Raw genomic sequence first — 19,272 nt, forward strand, 5'->3', positions numbered from 1 at the left:
CATTTCCATAGTAGCGCGCAACTTATTTATTGTCATAAATAAACAATTGTTTTATACGAAAATATTCAATAAATGTAGGTCAGGCACAGGACTACTGTTACAGTATAGTTTATACAAAGGTATCTTTAGCGAAATTCAGACAATAAATGTTTAGGCAATAAAATGAAAGGATACATTTTTGCACACGTTTTGACTTTAAGGCCAACCGCTTCAACCGGCAAAGTTATAGGCCTAAATATAGTTTAGACCTCCGCAAAACCCGACTTTCATAAAATACATTAATGTTTTACCCAACTGTTGGCCAGCTAGCAGGGAGCGGTCTGTGTCCAAGTTCGTGTGATAGATGGATAAACTCTGTTGCCATGCGACTTTTGCCTGAAAATAAACACCAGATGCGCTACCATCATCACCGCAGGTGCATCCTAAATGGCGCGTTTTCTATCCAAAGCTGCTTCAAATAATCGGAACTGGCGTTCTTTTATCAATACGATACATTTGTAACCTCTTAACAGAGTGTTAGGTGCACATAATTCAACGTGAAAAATAATTTCCCAACACTGCACGTTGGTGTGAAGACTATAATTGGTAAACCAGACAGACAAACAGACAGACAGACACTGTATTGTTTATTAGCAATATGTCTCCTCTTTGCACACATCACCATTTGGTCCATGCTCTGCTTGAGGCCTAGACCAGAGGATGGTCTTTGCCCAAGTCAGAGCAATGTACTCTCTAAATATATGACTCTGGTCCAAGTCCACGGCCCTATATAGTCTGTTTCCATGGTGACCAGACAGACAGAGGAGCTGTAGATGGGGTTTATTCATCCCATACCAGCACACATGGTTCTCCTCCTACTGCTGTGACTCAGAGTTAGTCATGATGACAAGCTGTCAATGACGTATGAGGTTATAAATGACCAATTAATAATCTAATATGATGCAACCTAATGCAAAACAAAAACACAAGATTGTGAGATTAACAACATTTTAACAGAGTTAGATAAGTAATTTACGTTGTTTTGGTTTTATTTTCTTGTGAGCTTCCAGTAGTTGTTAGTATGCATGTGAGCTACCAGTAGTTGTTAGTATGCATGTGAGCTACCAGTAGTTGTTAGTATGCATGTGAGCTACCAGTAGTTGTTAGTATAGCATGTGAGCTACCAGTAGTTGTTAGTATGCATGTGAACTACCAGTAGTTGTTAGTATGCATGTGAGCTACCAGTAGTTGTTAGTATGCATGTGAGCTACCAGTAGTTGTTAGTATGCATGTGAGCTACCAGTAGTTGTTAGTATAGCATGTGAGCTACCAGTAGTTGTTAGTATGCATGTGAGCTACCAGTAGTTGTTAGTATGCATGTGAGCTACCAGTAGTTGTTAGTATAGCATGTGAGCTACCAGTAGTTGTTAGTATAGCATGTGAGCTACCAGTAGTTGTTAGTATGCATGTGAGCTACCAGTAGTTGTTAGTATAGCATGTGAGCTACCAGTAGTTGTTAGTATGCATGTGAGCTACCAGTAGTTGTTAGTATGCATGTGAGCTACCAGTAGTTGTTAGTATGCATGTGAGCTACCAGTAGTTGTTAGTATGCATGTGAGCTACCAGTAGTTGTTAGTATGCATGTGAACTACCAGTAGTTGTTAGTATGCATGTGAGCTACCAGTAGTTGTTAGTATGCATGTGAGCTACCAGTAGTTGTTAGTATGCATGTGAGCTACCAGTAGTTGTTAGTATGCATGTGAGCTACCAGTAGTTGTTAGTATGCATGTGAGCTACCAGTAGTTGTTAGTATGCATGTGAGCTACCAGTAGTTGTTAGTATAGCATGTGAGCTACCAGTAGTTGTTAGTATGCATGTGAGCTACCAGTAGTTGTTAGTATGCATGTGAGCTACCAGTAGTTGTTAGTATGCATGTGAGCTACCAGTAGTTGTTAGTATGCATGTGAGCTACCAGTAGTTGTTAGTATGCATGTGAGCTACCAGTAGTTGTTAGTATGCATGTGAGCTACCAGTAGTTGTTAGTATGCATGTGAGCTACCAGTAGTTGTTAGTATAGCATGTGAGCTACCAGTAGTTGTTAGTATGCATGTGAACTACCAGTAGTTGTTAGTATGCATGTGAGCTACCAGTAGTTGTTAGTGTGCATGTGAGCTACCAGTAGTTGTTAGTATGCATGTGCTCTCATGTTGCTGGGTGCCTAGCTTTGACTTATGAATCAGAACACATTTATCTACTGCCCTTGGCTCCCCTCTCTACTCTGACACACACACACACGCACCCACAGCTTGGTTTGCATGTGTGTGAGAGAGAGGCAGGGGCAGGGGCACATCGGCTGCCCAAAAAATGTGACCTATCCAGGATGCAGCTGTCACCTCAAGGCTGGGGGCACTTGCCCGTCACCTACCAGGAGACTCAACCACGGGGAGCGAGGGAAAGAGAGGGTGTGAGGGAGAGAGAGGGAGTGAGGGAGGGACAGGGAGCGAGGGAGAGAGAGGGAGTGAGGGAGGGACAGGGAGCGAGGGAGAGAGAGGGAGAGAGCGGGAACGAGGGAGAGACAGGGAGCAAGGGAGAGAGAGGGAGTGAGGGAATGAGGGAGAGACGGAGTGAGGGAGAGAGAGGGAACGAGGGAGAGACAGGGAGCGAGGGAGAGACAGGGAGCGAGGGAGAGACAGGGAGCGAGGGAGAGACAGGGTGCGAGGGAGTGACAGGGAGCGAGGGAGAGAGGGAGTGAGGGAGAGAGAGGGAACAAGGGAGAGACAGGGAGCAAGGGAGAGAGAGGGAATGAGGGAGAGAGAGGGAGCGAGGGAGAGACAGGGAGCGAGGGAGAGACAGGGAGTGAGGGAGAGAGAGGGAGCGAGGGAGAGACAGGGAGCGAGGGAGAGACAGGGAGCGAGGGAGAGACAGGGAGCGAGGGAGAGAGAGGGAACGAGGGAGAGACAGGGAGCGAGAGAGAGAGAGGGAACGAGGGAGAGACAGGGAGTGAGGGAGAGAGAGGGAACGAGGGAGAGACAGGGAGCGAGGGAGAGAGAGGGAGCGAGGGAGCGAGGGAGAGACAGGGAGCGAGAGAGAGAGGGGGAGCTTAACTCCTGACAAGAATTAAAGAGTAGTGTGGGTGCACTAGAGCCACTCTCCTTGAGTCCAAGTAGAGCCAGTTTGGATAGTGGTGACATTGGAGCCTCCATAGGTCAGATCTCTCTCTCTCTCTCCACTCTTCGGTGGGGTGTAAGCAGAGCCCCAGACCCCCTTCAAAGGGCCGTAGCGATGGCGGCTAAGTCTAGATGATCCAGGTGGACTTACACCAGGGGCTCCAGTGGACAGGAGGGCAGGCAGAGAGAGGACACTCATTTGTTCCAGATGAAATATTTGGCTTCCCAGATCTTGTTACCTTAACTGGACTTTGCGAGGATGTGAAAAAAATGGATTGCATATTTTTCTGGGAGGTGACGAGGTAAGTTCATTATCAGGGGTTCATAATTGGGTTAAAGGCATGTTGTCCCTACACTGGCATGATATTTATTGAGGGATTTGGGGTAACTTTATGATGATAAGTTAATTGGTTACCTTCTGTGTTTTATTTGTGTCTCCATAAGTGGACTTCATCGTTGCAGCTGCATGTTCATTTCATTTGTGGCAGTAACTTACTGTATATCTATGTAACCACAGACTCCAGATCAAATTGGAATGCTGAGCGGTACCTCTGACCAACCAAGGAATAGAAGTACCAATGAATGATTTCATAAGGATTGTTCCATACACTCAGTAACTGCAACCCATATCTAAAAGGCTGTCACTTGTTGAACATGAAGTGTTCAGAACTATGAGCACCAACCCAAAGAAAATGGCAGAAGGCAGCACACACCTCAGTCCTGGTATCCCCTCCAAACGGGCCAAAGTTTCCCAGGACCAGGTAGTTCCGGACACAGGGGACCCAGGTCGAACCCCGCCGGTGTTCCTGCGCAAGCTCCGCAAGGCTGCAGTGGGGACCGGGTGTGATATCCGCCTGAGGGTGTCTGTGGGGGGTCAACCTGCCCCCTCTCTGTTTTGGTACCGTAACAATTATCTCCTGGCCCCGCCTGGGGAGAAGGATGTTGGGGGTCTGTGGATCAGGGATTGCAAGGCCAGTGACGCTGGTCTCTATACCTGCGTGGCCAGCAACTGCCTGGGGGAGGCTCAGAGCAGCGCCCTGCTTGCCGTTATGGACCTGGGAGAAGGTAACATTGGGGAAACATTGGGACAACATTATGATTCATCTGTGTTTGCTAAGTATTGAAACATAGGGACAACCCTCACAAAACATTGTGTAAGTCTACAAGGGAAGCAATGCAGGGGAACATCTGTTATCCATCTACTTTTTAAAAGGTGCTCGGTAAGCAAAGGACCAATCTTTACAAAAGCCAACAGCAATGTACCCAACAGGTTTGCTGGTGGTATATTGATTTAATTCCATCTCAAATAGCTGTCCATTCCACTCTAGAAAACCCTTGCTCTTTCAAAAGTACTTCAACCCTGCTCCTTCAAAAAGACTTCTACTGTAGAAGCCGTCAGCTAGCAACACTTGTCTTGAGAGGGGTGAGGTTAAATTTGGCTCCTCAGTCTAAATTGAGACGTAGAGGTTTAGGGTGGGGCTGGTGTGACCCCCCCCCCCATGTCATCTGTCGCTGTGATCTTTTAGCAGTTGAACCCTTCACCTTCTGACCCTCTGGTTGGATGATTGTTGTTGTTTTGCAGTTTGGAGCAAACTGAAGTGATATGGCGGCCATTTTGTCCAGGGTGTAACTGAGAGATGGAGAGAGAGAGAGATTACTCCATTTGAATGACTGTTAATAGATGTTTGTGTATTTATTTGTGTGTTTACAGTATCACATTTGGGCCTGCAGAGCTGTCCCTTTAATAAATCTAGTAAAGGAATCAGACAAATGCTATGTTTCTCACCAGTCAGTAAAGGCCATGTCATTAGTCTGGACCACATCACATGAGAGAATGAACAGATGTAACTGGAGCTCCCCACGTAGTGTCCCACAACCCAATGCCATCCAACACGTTGTCTGCTTGTGTCCCAAATTGCACTCTACTCCCTATATAGTGGCAGTGGAGGCTGCTGAGAGACGACGGCTCATAATAATGGCTGGGCCAGAGTAAATTGAATGGCATCAAACACATGGTAACCATGTGTTTGATGTATTTGATACCATTCCACCTATTCCGCTCCAGCCATTACCACAAGCCCGTCTTCCCCAATTAAGGACATAGGAATCCATTTTGGGACGCAGGACAGAATCTTACGGTGAGAACGCTATTAAAGGGAAGACGGTACGACGAAGGACACTTCTTGTACTTTGTGCGTGGTGAAGCCGAAAGCATTGCCCTGATCCCCTTGTTTCATAAGATACTAGCTATAATTAGAATGCTTTGGAGGGCTCCTTTGCTGAGGGTGGGAGTTCTGACTGCATGAATTCACCGTAACCGTCTGATAGAGATGGATCGGCCTTTTTGAAAGGCTAGACGAGGAACTCTAACTCACTCCCCTCTCATCTCATCTTCTTTATACTCCCCTTCAGCTCTCACCCCCCCCCCCCTCTATTAATCTATTTCCTTGCCCTTTTATCGGTTCTCATTCTTCTCACCTCTCTCTGTTGATCTACCTCTTCCTCTGCATTCGCTGCCCTTCCTTTCCACCATGCTCCTCTCTCCCTTTCCTGGGGAAGTATTTGGCCTTCACCAGACAATCTCTGCTTATCACTTTCTGCCCCCATACCTTCTCTCCCTTTCACTCCACTCTTCTCCCACTCTCTCCTCAGCCCTCTCTCCTCTCCCCTCTCCGCCTCTCTCCTCTCCCCCTCTCTCCTCTCCCCTCTCTCCTCTCCCCTCTCCCCTCTCTCCTCTCCCCCTCTCTCCTCAGCCCTCTCTCCTCTCCCCTCTCCCCCTCTCCTCTCCCCCTCTTTCCTCAGCCCTCTCCCCCTCGCTTCTCAGCCTTCTCCCCCTCTCTCCTCAGCTGTCTCCCCCTCGCTCCTCAGCCCTCTCCCCCTCTCTCCTCAGCCATCACACCCTCTTGTTTTCTCCTCACCTCTCTCCCCTGTCCTGTTGACATCTTGGTCTTATTCTTGAGTCTCTGCCTAGAACCTTCTACCCCTCTCTTGTCATGTCTGTGTCTCTCTCTCCTCCTGGTGGGTCTCTGTGTCTCTCTCCCTCCTGGTGGGTCTATGTGTCTCTCTCTCTCTCTCTCTCCTGGTGGGTCTCTGTGTCTATCCTCCTGGTGAGTCTCTGTGTCTCTCTCCTCCTGGTGGGTCTATGTGTCTCTCTCCTCCTGGTGGGTCTCTATGTCTATCTCTCCTCCTGGTGTGTCTCTATGTCTATCTCTCCTCCTGGTGGGTCTCTGTGTCTCTCTCCCTTCTGGTAGGTCTATGTGTCTCTCTCCACCTGGTGGGTCTATGTGTCTCTCTCCACCTGGTGGGTCTCTATGTCTATCTCTTCTCCTGGTGCGTCTCTATGTCTATCTCTCCTCCTAGTGTGTCTCTATGTCTATCTCTCCTCCTGGTGGGTTTCTGTGTCTCTCTCCCTTCTGGTAGGTCTCTGTGTCTATCTCTCCTCCTGGTGGGTCTCTGTGTCTCTCTCTCTCCTGGTGGGTCTCTATGTCTATATCTCCTCCTGGTGGGTCTCTATGTCTATCTCTCCTCCTGGTGGGTCTCTGTGTCTCTCTCCTCCTGGTGGGTCTCTGTGTCTATCCTCCTGGTGGGTCTTTGTGTCTCTCTCCCTCCTGGTGGGTCTCTGTGTCTCTCTCCCTTCTGGTGGGTCTCTGTGTCTCTCCCTTCTGGTGGGCCTCTGTGTCTCTTTCCTCCTGGTGGGTCTCTATGTCTATCTCTCCCCCTTGTGGGTCTCTGTCTCTGTCCCTCCTGGTGATATTCAACCTGCATGTGATCATCTATGTCTCACCATGACCAATAAGCCTCTTCTCAGACACTCTATCTCCCCTTTCTTTGCCCTTCTTTTCACCCCTCCCTCCCTCCCTCCCTCCCTCCCTCCCTCCCTCCCTCCCTGCCCCCAGACCCCTGTGTGGTTCTCTCCCTCCTCCCTTCCCTCTATCCCCTCCTCTCTTATTTGTGGCATGGTATGTGCCAGGGGGTTCGTGTTCCAGAGATGTGTGGATGCCATCGGGCTCTCCTATTGCACCAGTACACATCACAAGTAATTATAGCAACACCACAGTGCCTCAGTGGGGCTGAGACTATGGACAGTCACACTCAATCACAGTCATTATGATGAAAGAGAGAGGGAGGGAGGGTTGAGGGAGTGGGAGATATAGATGTATAAAAGGATAGAGGAAGTGTGTGTGTTTTTTCTGGTAATAGATGCATGTAGAAAAGACTGGATGCATCACATGTAGGTCTTTTTTGAGGCTGGCCCTTTAAGAAGTCAAAAAGCACCATATGTCAGTACTGACCACAACAAGCCACCAGTCTGTGACTGTACTTTTTCACACATCATATTTGGCTTAGTAGTGTTTACGCTTTGACCACTGAATCACTTCAATGACTTGACATGAGGTCAGTCTGTAAACGTAACTCCCTCACACATTCAATGATTTTACAACTCTTATAATCTTGGTTACCCAGAAGTAAAATCCGCATGCGAAAATCTGTAATTTGCTGTTTTACTTCTGGGGGGAATGCTGTTAACAATTGTGGTTACCTTTGCGCAATGGAAGGAAGTGAAGTCTCCTCCCTCGCAAACGGAAACTCTCAGCCAAGCCCCTCCCCTCCGCTAATTTCACCAGTGTTATTCATGGGCAAATGTTGTCTTCATGAATTTTTACGATACAGACAATTTTGACTTTGTGGCTGTGGAATCTAGTGGAAACTGTATATCATCCACACACAGGCTTGAAAATCACTGCACCTGCTTAAGCACCGCCTTCTCCCCGTACTGATTGGTCCAAAAATCAACAACGAAAGCCCAAACCAGAAACTATTGTTGCCTGTAATCACATAATTATACGTGAGCCTTGACAGATCCTCAACGTTTCATCTGTCCACGAGAATCTGTCAGTTTCATACGTCCACGATAGATGTTTAATGATGTAAACCACCGCAATGGTTACATCATGTTTCTCTGAGCGCTATCCAAGTAACTGGTATTTTAGCTGACATGGTATTTAGACTACATGAAACATACATAAAGGTGTTATGACTGCCTTATATAAACCCCCTTCAAGTTACCAAACATGCATGCTCTTAGACTGGCCTCTCAAACCTCTGTCATTTTGTTATTCTGGGAAGGAAACCAGAATGCAACAGTACATGGATACTCCCATGCTTGGGAGGACTTGAACTTGATTCTCCCACGCCTCTGGCCCATATTCCACAACTACTGTTTGTTATGCCAAATATCGTGACTTTCCACTCCAGTGTCTTTGTGGATCTAGGGAGTTTCAGTGTGGCTAGCTATGCTATGACCCCGTGACAAGTTGACAGGGTGGATTCCCACCCTCAGAATATATTTCCTGTGCAGTTATAGACCCATGTCTTAGACTCACACTGTCGGTGGGTATATATGCACTCCAGAATTTGGTCTACGTGTCTAACATTTGATATCCTCAAGCAGGAGACCAATTTAGTGACGTCAGACATAGTGGTGAACAATCCCCTTCAGATTTAGAATACAATGTAGTCCACCACCACACTCTGTACATGTGTTTTTAGCCTGTCAAATTGATTCTGCTTTTGGTTTGTCATTCAAAAGTTCACCTCTACTTTTTATAGTTACTTAAAGATCGAATCGGCTTTAGGGGAAACAGAGACAATGTTCTCCCTCAGAGCCAGTGGAGGAAAAAGTCAAATTGTCATACTTGAGTAAAAGTAAAGATATCTTAATATTAATAGAATATGGCTCAAGTAAAAGTAAAAGTATACATCATTTAAAATTCCTTATATTAAGCAAACCAGACAGCATGATTTTCTTGTTTTTTAAATTTATGGATAGCCAGGGGCACACTCCAACACTCAGACATCATTTACAAACGAAGCTTTTGTGAGTCCTCCAGATCAGAGGCAGTAGGGATGACCAGGGATGTTCTCTTGAGAAGTGAGTGAATTGGACCATTTTCCTGTCCTGCTAAGCATTCTAAATGACACGAGTACTTTAATGTGTCATGGAAAATGTATGGAGTAAATAGTACATTCTTTTCTTTAGGAATGTCGTGGAGTAAAAGTAAATATAGTAAAGTACAGAAACCCTAAAAAACGACTTACGTACTTTCTTAAAGTATTTTTACTTCAGTACTTTACCCCACAGCCCAGAGCCTTTGTTATGGTGATTGTTTTGATGACTGAACAGAGGTGGAGGCATGTTCCGCAGCATGGAAAAAACAACGGCAGTACATATTGTTCCATCGCAAGTGTGATGATGTCAGAGGGGGAAATACAGTGTTTGTTGTTTGCTGTTACTTGTGTAATGTTGAAATATCTCAAGCAGATGTTAGCCTTGAAAACACGACCCTGGGCAACACAGCGACTAGGGTCTGGTTTCAATGATGGACTGTTTTGGCAAAGAGGAACTACCTCACTGCCTACATCAATACTTTATCAGCTTGAATAAAATACAAAATAGTAGCTAGCAATACGGAGATCACCTTCAACCTTCACTAAAACCACTGCAACGGTTTTGCCTGCAAACTTTGGTTTTGAGTTGCGACGTTCTGGCATGTCTTTCTTGTGATTTGAGTCCCCGGATTTGTTTTCTTTATCGACGTAGGCAGTGATGTACTTCCTCTACGCCAAAAAGTCCATCATTGAAACCTAGTCACTGTGTTGCCTAAGGACGGGTTTTCAAGACTCAACAGACGTAGCAGTTTCACCATTAAGTATTTCAGCTTTAAAGCAGCTTGTTGAAGTTATTCATGGCTGACAACGATATCTTTGCCATGTTCATTGGCTGTCAAAACAGACAGAAATGTGAACAACTCCCACTCAATAAGTTGTGTTCAAACCTTCTCTGTTCTTTAACGAGTTCAGATTCTGTTTCAGTGCATCACAGGATCACAGGAAGCCTTCTTCAGTCTGTCACTAGTAGGGGGTTTCTCAGTCCAAGCAGAGAGTCAGACAGGACAGCAAAGGTCGTTTCAGCCCTGTCTGTAATCTCATTATTACAGGAGGGCAGGTCCACTGTAAGGGTACAGAGCAGGGGTAACAGGGGTGTACAATAGCCCACTCGAAATAGACCACCGGGCTTGGTGTTGTTGTGTTGGAGTAAGGGGGAACGGGGGAGAGAGAGAGAGAGAGAGAGGGCCTGAGCGAGGCAGAGGGAACCATCAGGCGCATTGAGGCAGCCATCTTAAGGAATATGTCCTCACCCTGGCCATGAAGTAGACAGGACATCTAGGAGTCTGGGAGGAGAAGCCATTTTAAGGATCTCATATTCACCCTTGCTTCTATGGGATTGGGATACACATTCCAACTAAGGAGAAGTGGCCATTTTGAAATGTCATTCTTACCTCACTAAGGTCAGGATTTGAGGGTAAATCCAAGAAGAACTGTCAAGTGTAGAGGAACGGGCTTAGATTGGGATTTGATGTGGATTTGAGAGTTTGACAAGAAGACGGACGTTTGATTAACGAGGATTACACATCTGAGAGGCCCAATGTTAAGCGAATAAGAGAGTGAGAGAGATATCAACTGGAGCCATGCTAAAGAAGGAGTATCTGGAAGCTCGGAAGGCTTTGAGAAGTGTGAGCGACGATGTGACCGGCCCCAGGAGAAAGAAACCCAAAGGTGAGTGTTAGAACTCTTTCTAGCCAACCACACGGAAAAGGTGGGAAGTGTCTGGGCTCTTGAGTAGGTTCGTTCTTACTGTTCAGCTATCTATTATCTTCTGACAATCTGATGTTGTTGTGCTTACTGGGACGAAGTCTGAAGTAAAAAAGGACGGGACCATGATGAGGTCACAACAGACACAGAAGACCTCATCAGACTCATATTGTCTACTGTTCATTCTCTTCCATTACCTCCTTGTAGAATATTGAATGGTACAACGCCATTGACCTATTCTTCTAATTCTTGTTGGGGACCAGGATGTTTCAAACAGGTGTTGGCTGGCTGACAGGCCTCCAGTGCAAACCAATAATACTCATCTAATGAGCCGGCTATTCACAGCATCCCCCGATGATGATAACTAGACACGCACTGCCTCTGAGGATAGTCTCTTCTTCTAGGCTCTCAACTATTAACAGACTCTGAGAAAAATGTCTGGGCATTGCATCCATAAAATGACTGTACCAGCTACAGCAAATACTAGGGAGTACACTGTTTCAAAGGATAATATTGCAGTACTTCAAAGACTCTGTGGGAGCAGTTGTAAATACATTATCTCCCACCAGTGAGCCCCCCCCCCCCCCAGTTGTCTGTATGTCACATGGTAGATACAGTACCTCCTAATTTTAGTCCATACTGTAGGTATAGAGTATCTCATAGTATATCTCTCAGTCTCTCTCTGCCCCCCCCTCTCTCTTTCTCTCCTTCTCTCAGTCTGTCTCTGCCCCCTCTCTCTCCCCTCTTTGTCACCCCAGTACACTATCCAGACCTGTGACTAACACAGACCAGACCTAGAGAATGAGATAAACTAGCAAGAGGCTAGTGTTGTGTGATGTGAAATCCCATTACATTCCCAGAATGCATCACAGTGCATGGTCACGGACCACAATGTATCGCCATATTCAGTTATGTAAAGTACTTAAGTAAAAATACTTTAAAGTACTACTTAAGTCGTTTTGGGGGTATCTGTACTGTATTATTTATTTTTTTGACAAGTTTTACTTTTACTTCACTACATTCCTAAAGAAAATATTAATAGTACCATAATAGTACCATAATACCATATTTTACTCCATACATTTCCCCTGACAACTAAAGTACTTCCCTGACAACTAAAGTCATTTTGAATGCTTAGCAGGACAGGAACATTGTGAAATTCCAGCACTAATCAAGAGAACACGTGGTCATCCCTACTACCTCTGGTCTGGAGGACTCACTAAACAGAGAACACGTGGTCATCCCTACTACCTCTGGTCTGGAGGACTCACTAAACAGAGAACACGTGGTCATCCCTACTACCTCTGGTCTGGAGGACTCACTAAACAGAGAACACGTGGTCATCCCTACTACCTCTGGTCTGGAGGACTCACTAAACAGAGAACACGTGGTCATCCCTACTAACTCTGGTCTGGAGGACTCACTAAACAGAGAACACGTGGTCATCCCTACTACCTCTGGTCTGGAGGACTCACTAAACAGAGAACACGTGGTCATCCCTACTACCTCTGGTCTGGAGGACTCACTAAACACAACAGCATCTTCTGTTAATAAAGTCTGAGTGTCAGAGTGTGACCCTGGCTATCCGTCATTTAAAAAAACAAGAAAATTGCTTTGCTTAATATAAGGAATTTGAAATGATTTATACTTTTACTTCTACTTTTGACTCTTAAGTATATTTTAGCAATTACATTTACTTTTGATACTTTGATACTTAAATACTTTTAGACTTTTACTGAAGTGTTGTTTTACTGGGTGACTTTCACTTTTACTTGAGTAACTTTCTATTAAGGTATCTATCTATACTTTAACTCAAGTATGACAATTGGGTACTTTTTCCACCACTGGCCATATTAAGGGAACTGACCTATTTTGTCAGGTGAGGAAAGATGATCCTAGATCTGTACCAAGGGGAAATTTCACCCCGGATCATGAGATGAGGTGCCTCCGTGTTTGGCCTGGCGTCCTGTTTATGTTCCTTCTCTCTAGTTAGGCGTCAGTCCCATGGTCTGAGGCCTGGAGGGGGCCAGGATTAGGTGATAGGATCAGGTTTCTGTGTGGTCGTCAGCAGTCAGTACAGACATGCCCACTGTGTCTGTCACCTGGGCCTGGACCTCTACACCACCCTGTATCTCCACAGGGTCTGACTCTGAGCTACATTTACAACAAAGGAATGGCTTCTGTTCTATTAAAAGGCTATGACAGTGGTAGAATGTACAAACCCACTGGGCAAAAACTGGTTGAATCAACGTTGTTTCCACGTCATTTCAACCCTAAAATGAAACGTGATGATGTTGAATCAATGTGGAAAACTGATTGGATTTGCAAAAACCTACAACCTAAATCCAATGACAGGGGGATATTTTTTGTTGATTTCATGTTGAATTCATGTTAGCTGACAACTTAACCCAATGTAAATGGAAAGACGTTGAACTGACTGTGCCCGGTAGGAAGTTTCCTCTAACTAGACAGGGAAACCGGAAACGAACATGTAGACCCGGGGAAACCTCAGGGCAAGAGGAATGATTACCTTGTATTCCCCAGCAAACGTCTAGATAAGGGTTGTGACTAACAGGTTTTGGAGAAGGCTCTGGGTTCCTCTGTTGGGTATGACCGTGTCCTGTGGTTGGACCTGTGGTGCAAAGTGACTCGTATAAAAAAGCAACTCGATTAAGATGCGCCCACAGCGGGGTCTGTTTTCTACCTCACGGAGCTAATGCCAGATAAATGCCTCTGATAGAGTTGTGGGCCTGCAGAGAGTTCATCAGAGCTGCGCCACTGAAACCCCCCTCTGTCACAAAATCAATTGGCTTCCGTGAAGTCTGCTCTGTTTCTCATTGCTGTAAACTCATTCAAGTAGAGTAAATGGTATGCTGGCTACTGTATTGTATCAGCTAATTGATATCTGCATGGAAGTCATGTTGTTTTCATTCATTTTCATGTAACTGATGATGGGGAAGAAAGAGGGGAGAGGAAGCTTCTTTAGACTATAAAAGATACGCCCATTGTGTTACTATGGTGACTTACTGTGACATAGTAACTGAATCCCCCTTAGGTCATTTGTCTGACAACGTATTGTAGCTTTGACACCTGCTTCTTGGATTTTCATTGGACTGCTGTAATAGAAGGCAGTGTTATGATTGGTCCGGGGACATATTGATCCCGGTCAAGTGAATTGTGACTATCGTGGTGTATCCTGTATCTCACAGAGACCCTTGGTATTGATTACTCACTGCCAGAGAAAATCCCTTCTTTCTGGAGATGCATAGGGCGAGGTGATGGAGCAGGGATGAAGAGGGATGGAGGGAGACGAAGGGGGGTAGAGGGAGGGATGGGGAAAAGGGGAAGGAAGGAAGGAAGGAAGGAAGGAAGGAAGGAAGGAAGGAAGGAAGGAAGGAAGGAAGGAAGGAAGGAAGGAAGGAAGGAAGGAAGGAAGGAAGGAAGGAAGGAAGGAAGGAAGGAAGGAAGGAAGGAGAAGGCTTATAGCTATTGATATAGCTATTATATAGCTACACTGTATTGGCTGTATTTTTGAATTAGAGTGCATTCACTTACTTAGAAACAGCCAAATGGGTAAAAAACAACATTATTACGATCAATAGATGCTTTAGCTATAAAAAAGACTCATCTACGTCTGTAAATGGTTGGCTTTCTCTGATTTATGGGCATGTGGTAATATCCCCTGGGTATTGACACTATAAACAATAACGTGTCTCACGTAACAACGATAAAAAAGTGGATTTCTCAGCATAGCAGTCAATCGCCGTGTCAAAGATTTGGCCTAAATCTGAAAAAACATGCCCATCTAGTGTCTGGATGGTTTTTAAAATGAGATCTGGGTCCCCCTGTTATTATTTTTAGATGAATTTGATGGATATGGTGGACACAGAGAACAATACATTATGCTGTGTGTGTATGTGTGTGTGTGTGTGTGTGTGTGTGTGTGTGTGTGTGTGTGTGTGTGTGTGTGTGTGTGTGTGTGTGTGTGTGTGTGTGTGCGTGTGTGCGTGTGCGCGCGCGCGAGAGAGAAGAGAGAGAGAGAGAGAGCGCATGTGTGTGTGACAGGCCTGTAATAAGAAGGGAAGATTTGTAGTGTCAGGTGATAGCAGTGGGAGGATGATGTGTTCTCTTCACCTTTCCTCGTTCCCTAATTCCTTTCACCACATCTGTTTGTTTCATGATCTGTTATCCCTAGTTGATGATTATTCCTGTGAGACCCGTAGAACGGGGAGGCGGTGTAGAAAGACATCATCATCTTTTCCCACATCATTTATTGATGGTTAAGACTCCATTTCCCTCACACACTCTGACCTGCTGACACACAAACTCAGGGCTTCCCAAACTCGGTCCCGGGGCCCCCTGGGTGCACATTTTGTTTTTTGCACTGGCACTACACAGCTGATTCAAATAATCAAAGCTTGATGATGAGTTGGTTGTTTTAGTCAGCTGTGTAGTGCTAGGGCAATAATCAAAACGTGCACCCAGGGGGGCCCCAGGACCGAGTTTGGGAAACCCTACACTAACGTAGTGAAAGAGATACACTGTGTATAAAACACCACAAAGACAAACGCACAACCTACTGTTGATGTCAAATGTACAGTGAATGTATCCATGCTGTTTGTTGTTCCTATTTAGTTGTGTATCTGTCAGAGTATATGGCGTGCATAGCTTGCATGTTGCACCAGCTAGCCATCAAGCTAATCTATCTACGCAATTTGTAGTGTTGGGGACAGAGCTGAAGCAGAGCGAGAGAAATGGAGAGGGGCAATTCTGCTCTGTTCACTGGTGCAAATAACTGATTGCTATTTAGCGTGAAGTCAGATTTAGTAGAACGTCACAGACATGGACCATGAATGTATAATTGATGCCCTGGGGGTGGGGAGGCTGTTTTCTGAAGGCTGCATTCTTCCTCTCCTCTGTGAAGATACTGGAGCTGAAGAGAATCAAGCAGAGGAGGAGAGGAGAGAGGGATCCTGAAAAAAGAGGCAGTTTGGATTAAGGATTTGGATTTTGGGGAGGGTGGGGTTCGAAGCGGGGCACACTTCAACTGTGGGTTTATGATGTCAACAGAACGGAGGGAACTCTGTCTGATTCTATTTCCCACTTTCTATTCTCCCTCCATCTCTATTGGTCTGTCTTCTCTCTACCCTCTCCTCTCTCTCCTGCTCCCTCTGTGCCTCCTCTCTGCTCTCTCTTTGTCTGCTCTCTCTCGCTCGTTCTCATTCTTGGCGGCTATCTCTCCTCTCCTCTCATTCCTCCTGCTGCTGTTGCTGTGTCAGAGAGAGGAGACAGAGAGGATGCTTTAGAGGAGCAGGTAGTTTTCCTTCCTCCGGATCACACCTCTCCACTGTTGTCCTCACGGGTTGGGGTCTCAATCTGTTCCTCTCTGCCTGGCTGCTGTTGCTCCGAGGAGGGGCTTGGTTGAAGGAGGGAGGGATGGGCTGGAGGGGATGGAGACCGGCTCGGCTTGTGTCAGCGTTCGGCTGAACATTTTCTCCTCCGGCAGCAGTCAGAGCAGAGTCTGCTACGTCAGAGTGATGCTGCTCACCTTGGCGGATGAACACTCTCACTCTCACACAAAGACACCTGGATATTGTGGGTTGTAATCCCCGAACGTTCCTCCTCTCATCCAGACCAGAGGATTATAAACACACACACGTGTGAAGAGAGCTCAATCTCAATTATTGTGGTTGGCACACACTCCATTTGGGTAGGATCCCAGCAGTGATGTTTTGCTGAGCAAGTGCCACAGGTAATCTGCAACCCAGAGTTGGGCATCGAGAGAGAGAGAGAAAGAGAGAGAGTAAGAGAGATACAGAGGCACTACATCTAGACATGAAGAAAATCTGGTCCAAGAAGAGGTTCCAGGTGAGTCTCTACCTTTCAGACACAAAGTTGCTTTGTTACACTTAGTGCATGCTCTTTTCTAAGCCGTTTTCTCATGGAGAACTACAGAGCTATAATGGCTTTGTGATAGATTACTAGAACCAAGAGGAAAAGGATACATACTTTGTTGCCCACCCTTTTACCATTTTACCAGTAAACACAGATCATTGTTGCTGTAGATGAATAAATCCAGGTCTGTACAGTGGAATGTCCTCAGTGTCCTCTGTGTTCTAGTGGCCTCTGTGGCACAGAGGGTATGGCTTTCCAGTTCCACATGACATGGTAACAAAGAATGCCACCCTGGGGGACAATGTCCCATTCTGTTGGCTGGTGGGAAGATGCCTTTGGGAGCTGGGTGGAAAATCAGCTTTCGGACAAATTTCACGGTCAAATTGTTTCTTCTCCATTTATATTATAAATGTTCCATTTGTAAGACATTGTATTCTAATTAGCATATGTCTACCCCACAACATGTATCCTGGCAGAGAACGTCTGATATTTTGGATTTGACATTGGGTTTATCCCAAATGTGATCTGTGGAGAATAGAGAAGTGTGTCACTGGGCCACAGTGCAGACAACTGATATGTAGCACCAGATGACCAAGTAGAATTATGTGGTACAGTATGTACGACACAGTCTATATTCAGAAATAACCATATAAACCTTGTGAAATATCCTCTCCAAACTCTGCGATGAACAGTATAGAGCTTTGAGGAAACTATGGTGCCCAATGATTCCCTAGCCTTGCCAAGCCAGAAACCTTTGCTGCGCAGAAATGCAGTTTGTGCCTGGTTCTGCCTACTACAGATGTAGCATCTAATTTGATCACTCTTTTGTTGCTGAGATGCAAACCTGTGTCACGTCCTGACCGTAGTTCCATTTTTATGTCTCTATTTTAGTTTGGTCAGGGCGTGAGTTGGGGTGGGAATTCTATGTTTTGTTCTGTGTGTTATATTTCTATGTGTTTGGCCTGGTATGGTTCCCAATCAGAGGCAGCTGTCAATTATTGTCTCTGATTGAGAACCATACTTAGGCAGCCTGTTTTCCCACTTTTGTTTGTGGGTGGTTATTTTCTGTTTAGTGTGTGTTGCACCTGACGGAGCTGTTTCGGTTGTTCTCTTTTATCACTTTGCATTTAGTGTTCAGTTCAGTTTATTAAAATGATGAACCCTTACCACGCTGCACCTTGGTCCTCACCTTCTTCATACGACGACCGTTACAACTTGTGGTCTATTCAAGTTTTAAAAAGGCTTCTTAAGTTTGTAATTTCCCCTTTCAAATGTCAGACTTAGCCCTTATGAAACATGTATCTACCCCTACAAAAATGTCCATTAATAATAACAATATTAACATTATAATTAATATTAATATTATAATCCACATAATAATCCCCATTTCCTGTTGCTGCAGTATTATTTTCCTGCTGTAGCAAACTGGCTCAAATTAAAATCCTACATCTGTATGTGTTGATATGATTGCCCAGAGTTCCCCATAATCAGGAACAGGAGATTGACAATGGACGCTTCTAGTTGCTTCGGTTGTTTTTTGTCTCACTGTGGCCACCAGGCAACACTTCATCAACAGGCTCTGGCTGGCAAATAGCAGTAGGCATGGTACTTAGAGAGCAGAGCAGCCTGATTGATCTAGCAGTTGAATCACTACTTTACTCTGACTTCAGGTGTTTTCTGTGTCTCTGTACTGTAATGAGTCATTCCATTGAGCTCTCTGTGAGCTCTTCAAGGTCCTGATCGATGGTTGGTCATAGGAGTCATAGGAGTCATCAAAGGTTATAGGAGTCATTGGAAGTAATGACTTATCAAGTTATCAGTGTGTAGGGTTTTAGATTAGGTTATAAGGATGTAGGATGCAGGACATTATGGAGTTTGAGATATGAGCTTCTTCTCTTGTTTGGGCCTTTTCTTTTGGATTCTGACAAAAATGTTGTCCTCTGATTTCAGTAACTCATTTAGTTTCATGACTGTTGTACTGTTTGCTGGTTTGACTCATGCAACCCTCTATCTCTCTATTATTTCAGAGGACCGGACACTCCACCAAGACCTTTGGAAGGTTCACCCATGGTGTGTTTTCTGTATGAGTTTTTACACAGTTATTACTTAGTAATTGCACAGTTAATAATAGTAAATACACAGTTAATGATAATTATTACACAGTTAAGAATGGTTTTACACAGTTAATAATGGTTATTACACAGTTAATAATGGTTATTACACAGTTAAGAATGTCTTTACACAGTTAATAATGGTTATTACACAGTTAATAATGGTTATTACACAGTTAACAATGGTTTTACACAGTTAATGGTTATTACACAGTTATTACTTAGTAATTAAACAGTTAATACTAGTTATTACACCGTTAATAATGTTTTTTACACAGTTATTAATACATAGTTATTACACAGTTAACAATGGTTTTACACAGTTAATGGTTATTACACAGTTATTACTTAGTAATTAAACAGTTAATACTAGTTATTACACCGTTAATAATGTTTTTTACACAGTTATTAATACATAGTTATTACACAGAAACTGAGTTTTACTGTGCGTATTTAGCTTGTTGTTG

The 19,272-nt window shown here is 44.8% G+C and overlaps 1 protein-coding gene across 15 annotated transcripts in view; it reads left to right on the plus strand.

Annotated features, from left to right (window-relative positions):
• Positions 1-2,779: 2,779 nt before the first annotated feature.
• The window catches only part of LOC139373023 (striated muscle preferentially expressed protein kinase-like), a 57,589-nt gene continuing 41,096 nt past the window's right edge, over positions 2,780-19,272 (plus strand). For 7 of the 15 annotated variants that reach the window (XR_011627526.1, XM_071112995.1, XM_071112996.1 and 4 more), the window contains exons 1-3: positions 2,780-3,448; positions 3,664-4,211; positions 18,722-18,764. Coding sequence is in view for 12 of the 15 variants with exons in the window: in XM_071112995.1 (XP_070969096.1) it covers positions 3,818-4,211; positions 18,722-18,764 (437 nt within the window). In the remaining 3 variants the exon portion in view is untranslated. Of the gene's footprint in view, positions 3,449-3,663; positions 4,212-10,438; positions 10,764-15,559; positions 16,668-18,721; positions 18,765-19,272 lie in introns of those variants that run through there. The other 8 variants (XM_071112999.1, XM_071113000.1, XM_071113001.1 and 5 more) reach the window with 5 other exon arrangements.

This window comes from Oncorhynchus clarkii, chromosome 18 (genome assembly GCF_045791955.1).
Source record: "Oncorhynchus clarkii lewisi isolate Uvic-CL-2024 chromosome 18, UVic_Ocla_1.0, whole genome shotgun sequence".
NCBI classification, from domain to species: Eukaryota; Metazoa; Chordata; class Actinopteri; order Salmoniformes; family Salmonidae; genus Oncorhynchus; species Oncorhynchus clarkii.